The 7639-nt window shown below is 31.4% G+C and overlaps 1 protein-coding gene and 1 long non-coding RNA gene across 10 annotated transcripts in view; both read left to right on the top strand.

Annotated features, from left to right (window-relative positions):
- LOC136795773 (uncharacterized) overlaps positions 1-7639 on the top strand; it is a 305717-nt gene that overhangs the window by 114189 nt on the left and 183889 nt on the right. The window lies entirely within an intron of this gene.
- The window catches only part of LOC106692080 (maternal protein tudor), a 74903-nt gene that overhangs the window by 32601 nt on the left and 34663 nt on the right, over positions 1-7639 (top strand). For 8 of the 9 annotated variants that reach the window (XM_014438027.2, XM_014438013.3, XM_014438005.2 and 5 more), the window contains 2 exons: positions 5519-5597; positions 5691-5765. In XM_014438027.2, coding sequence (XP_014293513.1) covers positions 5519-5597; positions 5691-5765 — 154 coding nt within the window. The remainder of the gene's footprint in view (positions 1-5518; positions 5598-5690; positions 5766-7639) is intronic. The other variant, XM_014437993.3, reaches the window with a different exon arrangement.

The following is a 7639-nucleotide window of genomic DNA, read 5'->3' on the forward strand; positions in this document are numbered from 1 at the left end:
TATATGTATATCTGGGTGTTAATGATACCTTGGATTGCCTTTTGGCATTATAAGGTTAGGTGAAGGGTCCAATGAAGGTTGTAACTTGGTTGGCTTGCTTAGCTAGTGGATTATTGGAATGGGAAGGGGCCATTCCGCTGGTTATGTTTATTACTAAACTGATATAGTAATTAATAACTAACTGGTAATTTATTAATAATTAGATTGTAATAAACACCAATTGTAATAAGTAAATTAATATTACAGGATAAATAAATATATAATGTAGAAGGGAGCAGTGTGAAATAAGTTGAAGGTAGAGTATATAGTTGAGGATAATATGAGATAAGTTGTAAACAATTTAGAATTATCATAAAATTAATGATGTAAAGGGTAATATAAATGACTAGAAAACAATAAGGCAATATTAAAAAAACATTTATATAAAGTGAAGTAGTAGGAAGAATATGTACCTATACGGATTGAGGTGTAATACTACCGAACACTGTTGGGTAAAAATTAGCTATTAGTTTTATCTATAGCTAAAGCAGGGTTCACACTATGCCGCGGTAGGCCGGACGTGCTAAGTCGGTCGGGCACGTTTGGACCGGCACGACGTCCACACCGAAACGAAGCCGACCTGGTTATTTCTACCTTATTTTATTATTATTTTAGTTTCAACACCAAGGCTGGTGACTTCGTTGAAGAGTACTTTTTAGAAGTTTTTTTAAAGTGTTTTCAAAATGATTACCAACTATGACGTCGCTATGCCAGCCATGGCTATGGTGGTACTCGCTTTAAATCAGCCTCCAAAAAGATGTCAAAGAAGATTTTGGACTCGCCCGAGCCTTAGGAGAGGACGGGAGCTGTACAGGGGTAGCGAATTAATGAAAGATTTAATTTTGGATGAAGCCAGACCCGTTGAATTTGGAATACTGAAATGACGGTTTCACCAACTTTTTTCGAATGCGGCGATCGGACTTTCAAATGCTACTCAACAAGGTTGGACCCAAATTTCCAAAAATAAATAGTTTGACCCGAGGTTTAATTGTAACTGAAGCCGCTTGGAACGTTCCTACTCTATATTTTTGTTCGGCTCAGCTCGGCTTCCTTTGATCTGTACCTACTTTATGCTGGTTGGAATCGGCATGACCCAGGCCGGCATTTTCGAACCCTGCAAAGTTGCCCGGGGTGTCTACATCAACGCGGGTCAGCCCGCCCAGCCGACCGCAGCATAGTGTGGACCCTGATTAATGTTTGCCCATCTCTGCTATGTTACCTAATGCCCTTAATGTTACCTAACAATGGAATCTTTGTTACTTTTTCTTATTTTTCCTGATGTTCTGCACTATTTATAAACTGTTTCCACCACCTCATGTCTTCATGGTTTAATTATCAAATATTCTTATTAACTCTCAATTTTTATTATTTTTAATTTTTTACTTTTTCCCTATTTTATTTCATTAATCTTTATTATTTATTTCTTGCCATTACGTTATTATCATGGTGTTATGATGTCTTTATTTCCTTTTTGGGCCTCATATTTCACTTTGTACACTAATTTGCTCATTTCAATAGATTTATAACTGTATTTCATTACTCTGTTAATTGCTTGTAGAAATTTTTGTTAAGTAAAAATTCTAGAGCGTAATTGGCACCAATTTTTTTTCACTATGTTGAACAAAAAAAAAAAATTGTGGCACAATTATTTTTAAAGCACTTAAATATTTGCAGGGGGGGGGACGGTGCAAAGTAAATACTACATTGGAATGTACATTTTCTACTTTTATTTTAATATTTTGAGAAAGTTGCATTCAATCATGGCACCTCTTGATGCATCCCAATCTGGAACCACTGCCTTAGATTTAGAAGGCTCTTATGCAGCATCCCCTCTTCTCTGGTTTCCCACCACTAAGTCAAGTATTTTCATTTGAATATTGGTGAAGCATCAAGAGAGACTTCAAACACTTATTTGCACTAGGACAATATTACATACACTAAGATGTAGAAATCACTTCTGCAGAAAGCTCTCACTTAGTCTGGACGAGCCAGATAAAAAACAGTTTTTCTCTGCTAACCTTCTTATCTCCATTATTTGCCTTTTCAAGCTTATCGAGTCTAATTAGTAACTTTCTTCAATTCATGTTTTATGCTTATTCTAAATTTATTGATTTGCATAGTATATGAGGAGTATTTATGATATGTTAAATATAAAAAGTTTTAACATGCTACGTGTTATAAGTATAGGTTTATGAACAGCCTAATTTGAAGCACATGTTATATATTGAATGCAGAGGACTCCTATCAAATTTTCTGGGAAACTTGTTTTGTAACCTTGTAATCTTTACGAGGTAAAATCTTCAACAGTTTCGTCACATCATCTTTCCTCTACCTCACTTGTTCCTTCTTTCCTATGCTAGTGGTTTTTTTTTTTTCATTACTTTATTAGATTTTAAAAACTGCCAAAACAAAAACAACACGAACTATGACCCATCAAAATGACAACAGACCAAATAATGTGTGTGGAGCTCTGCTGGTGGGTTTTGTGACGTTATTCCCCTTGGGCAGACCCATTACCATGTTAAATGTTATCTTGTTTTAACATGCTAAAAAGAAGAAAATATTTCTCCATTTAACACACATACATGTTAAACTAGTTATGAAAATCCCTATTATTTTCCTTTTTGCCACATAAAATCAATTTCTATTTCTCTATCGAGCTCAAATATTCATTTAATTATTTATTTAGGATTTATTTTAATTTACTCATTAATGAAACTTTTTTCTTCTTAATTTAAAGTTAAAGCTTCCTAAGTTGAAAGTTGAAGCCAGTTATCTTTATTGTTTAATTCCTTAGTTCAATATGCAATATTTAATCTATTAATTGAAAATATCACTTGTTAGGAGCATAATTACAATCCATAAAATGAGTACTTCACAGGCATCTTGTAAATTACCTTTTAACTGTGTATTGTTATTATTATTATTATTTTTTTTTTCTATTTTTTCTTGCCTATTGATTTTGTTTCAATTATCTATAAAAATAAAATGACTTTTATCACTATCAATACGGATAACCTTTTGTTATCAATAACGAATTGTCTATGTTTAGTTTCCACCATTATTTTGAGTTGCCTTTACTTTTTTTCTTAGTATTTTTACTCCATTTGTATCTAGTTAAATAATGAATTCTACATTTATATATAAGACATATTTAGACTTAATTCATTATATACATAAACTTTCTCTCACCGCCGCTTGTTGACAAATCTCAACTGTCAATTCAGATTCATTTGTTTGGTATTGTACTCCTCTATCGATCGCACAAGGTACATATTCTTTATACTACTTCCCTTTATATTAATATTTTTATGATATTGCCTTATTGTTTTTAAATCATTTATATTACCCTTTACATTATTAATTTTATAATACTACTAAGTTGTCTTTAACTTACCTCATATTATTCTTTAACTTATTCCACATGGCTTCCTTTTACATTATATATTTATTTATCCTGTAATATTAATTTACTTATTACAATTACTGTTTATTACAGTCTCATTATTACTAATTTACCAGTTTATTATTAATTACTAGGGGTATTCATGATCTTTAGTTTAACATGTTAAATGGAGAAATATTCCCTTCTTTTACCATGTTAAAATGATATAACAGGGGTATTCATGATGTGTTAAATATAAAATGTTTTAAGTATAGGATTGTGACTAGCCCTATTTAAAGTTATGTTATTAAAGGTATAAGAGCTCCTAGTAGCTTTTCTGAGCAACTTGTTTTATAACCTTTTCTTCCAAAACTTCATACTATTGTTTACTTTTAAGTTTTGATTATAGTATCTAACACAACAAACAAAACGGTGACGTGCTCACCTGGTCTGTTGTGTGACGTCATTCTCCATTTAACAGACCTAGTAACAGACTCTCAACCATATTATATATGATATTGTTTTAACAAGGTAAAAGAAAGAAATATTTCTCTTTTCAATATGAGTTTTTCTATTTTTACATGTTGAATTAAAGATCATGAATACCTTTAATGTATCAGTTTAATAATAAACATGTGAGCCTGCCAAGAGCAAAGCAGAAGACGGCGAGTAAGCGTCACAGTGCTCAAAGACCAAGAATGGTGGACCACATACATACAGCATTCAAATTACCGACTGAGACGGAATTAATTTCAAGGAGACATATCAAATTTTTTTACTGCTTTCAGTACTGTACGAGCCCTCTATTTAGGACACTGACACCGACAGGACGGCCACAAAGGTGGAAGACACACACAAACAGACTCAGACTTGACTGAGTACAAGTAACTAAATTTATTGAATCAACAAACCTGGTGAGCGTCACCATCAGACTAACACAAAATACAGATTACCCCTTGCCAAAAGATCAAATTTCCTCAGCCTCTTAAAATGCATTACCAATGCAGAAAAAGAGGCTACCCTCAACTTGTATTCTTCATGACATCAACCAAAAGTAAAAATAAACATTATTTTTGATCAGTTCATTAATCACTAATATGTTAGTTAATTAATTTGTTTGTATTCATTTTGAACTTTCTTAATATTCTGATTCATGTTTTTTTAATTTGTTTTTATGAGTGCCTTACTTAATTTCCTACCACTATATCTGTTTTATACAAAATAAATGATGAAAAATTAAAAAACAGAAAGTGTTCAAGAAATAAACGTAAAGTTCCGGAAGAAAGTGCAAATGATAAATAATAGAATTAACTAACATAATAAGATACATAAGTAGTTTCTAAAATAATGAAAAACAGTTTAAATAAACATAATTAAATGTATGCGATATATATGATACAATGGGTAAGAAAAAAATTATATTAATATAGATGAGTAAAAAGAAATAAGCTTAAATAATTATAGTGTCTGGGAAAAATAAATGAATAAGAAGGAACAAGAGAGAAAAGAAATATGGAAAAGTAGAAATGAAAGGAAGACTTACATGCTCTGGCAGGGACGTGCGAGTTGGGGCGCAGGTCTCAGTGCACTCAGTTCGGAACATATTGGGTCCAGTGGGAACACTTGGGGTAGTTAAACATTCATTTTTCAGCAGTCCTGAAGAATGAATCTTTACACTCCCACCGCAGTGGCAACCCAGGTAGCCGCTAGGGGTTGGCAAAAAGGACCATTAGGTCCACTTTAAAATAAAATAAAAAATAAGTTAATTCAAACGGAAACAGTAATCACCCAGTATGAGATTGTCAAGATTAAATAAGGAAGAAGAAATTAAATTAAGTTAAAGTTTGAACAGTAAACTATACATATGCTCAACTATGAACACCTCACTATATCTGTTTTGTTTGCATGTTTATTCTCGCCCAATTTGTATCTTTTTATTTTAGCCCTGAAGAAAACCTGAATTTTTAGTCATGACATTGGCAATCAATTATTAGTTGTAAAGTAATTTTGTTTTTCTTCCCCACAGTTCTAATTTTCTAATTCACATACGGTCAATCATCTACATGTAATGTAATATCCATTTTTTCGTTTCAGAAAATCCTCCATACTTCCAAAAGGCCAAAGAAACAGCTCCTGTAATTTCGTCTACACATGGTTTTGATTCAGCATCTGTGTGAGTGTTATTTTTTTATAAATTTTAATATTTTATCGAATGTGTTTCGTTTTTATATAACAATTAAATGTTTGTCTTTTCTATGGTAAGCAGGAGAAATAAGTATCGCATAGACACTTCTATAGGTACTTATAACGACTCGCCAAAACCTACGTATCAATTTTTTTGGTGAGAACTTGTTTATTTGTTGTACCTATTGCAGAAATGTCTTTGGCTCCCTTTAATTTTGCACGTTTTATTTTTTCTGCACTACTAATTGCTTGTATATCGCAGCATTTTAAACCTCTTGATTTACCTACCCTGTCACTTGTAGATTTCCTATTTTGTCTGGTTTCATTCTTTTTAGTATATTAATTAATTACACTGAAGCTCAAAATATGCCAAAAGACACTTTTCTATAATCTTGCTTATGTTATGCCAGAAGAAAAAATGCATAGCTTTTATTAAGCTAAATCAACTTATATAAATATAATAAAAGTTTTCACTCACGCAACCTGTGCTAAGTATGTTTAACATGCCAAGTGTGTTTCAGTTAAGAAATGTATTTCCTTAAATTCGTAAATATAGCCAATAACATGCTCGACTTAGGCACCATCTGAGGTGTGCTGAAATTTGTGTTAATTTTGTGAATGATGTAAAAGTGTCTCTACACGTTTGCCAAACAGTGGCAAATTGGTGCATACCCATAGGTTATTTCAATTGCCTGGTAAAAGGTGGCCTAAATTTGCGGCCAACCCGTCGGGTGTCGGTTTTTTGGCACAAATTAAAGGGAAATACATCCACTCGTTTGTTTTCAGTTTGCATTGTTTTAGAACTGCCAAAAAATGAATATTTGTGCTCTCTGTTTTTTACTTATTTTAAAAATTTCTCCAACCTCTGAATTCAATAATTAACTCTTGTTTAAGATTATATATTTTAAAACTATCGATTCGGTGTAAATACATGGTTTCAAATCTTGTCAATTAACTTTTGCAGTTTATTTTTTATTTAACATAGCTCGAATATATATTTATGAAGACACTATATGTCTAGGTTATTAAATTAAGAAGTTTCCAATTAAAATCCTAGAATGAAGGTTGAATTTATAGGGTATGTCGTACTATTCATATGAATGTTCATCATCTATAACCTACCTTGCTGATATTTAGGTATTCTTTCATTTTGTCTATCTTTATTTCATTCTTTTTTATAATGAAAATAGAGTAAATCGAGTGTAGTAGCCGAAAAAATTCAAAAGAACAAAACAAGCTTGTTGATACCGATGTTTGTTGCTTCCCTTTGTTCACCAACCATTTGAACAGTCTTGGATTTGTGGCAAGTGATAAACGTGTAGATCCAGCATGAAACACAAAGAGAAGGTTACTATGAGGTTTTCATCTCAAGTGCTTACTACTTTCACGGCAGTCTCAGTATAAATATTACAAATTATGTTTTTTGTTTTATTTGAAATTTACCACTTTAATACTGTCTGTGGTCTACTAAAACTTCTCTTAATCACTTTTAAATAATTAAAAATTTTCCAATGTAAAAAGAATTTAATTAACATCTCTTAGTTTGAATGTAGTAATTATTTTATTATAATTAATTAGTGTTCTTAAGGTAGAGCAAACATTGTTTAATTTTATTTCCCATGCTTATTTCTTTAAAACTCTATATTGTATTTAGATATATTTTTAATTTCATTTGTACAATTTTTTTTTATTATTATGAGGTTATATTGGTATTTGTTTATTTCTTAAATCCTTAAAGTTTCATTCTATGTTATTGAATGATCTTTTTTTTTTTTTTTAACAATTGTTGATGTTATTATTAGAAATAACTAATGAGAAATTGCGCTATCTTCACTTCTCTGGGCATGCCTCCTTATGTTATCATTGAACACTATTTATTTAACGAACTAGGAGAAATGATAAGGTTGAGATATAAATAAAAATGTTTGATATCGGTTACATCAAAAAGTATTCCCTACCCACTTATCTCCTATGTTGTACTTTATTTTTGAAAATTGGAAGGCTTTCATATGTAATGGTTGCCTTAGTCTA

Source organism: Halyomorpha halys, unplaced genomic scaffold, assembly GCF_000696795.3.
Source record: "Halyomorpha halys isolate HHAL.00 unplaced genomic scaffold, Hhal_1.1 Scaffold53.1, whole genome shotgun sequence".
Taxonomy (NCBI): Eukaryota; Metazoa; Arthropoda; class Insecta; order Hemiptera; family Pentatomidae; genus Halyomorpha; species Halyomorpha halys.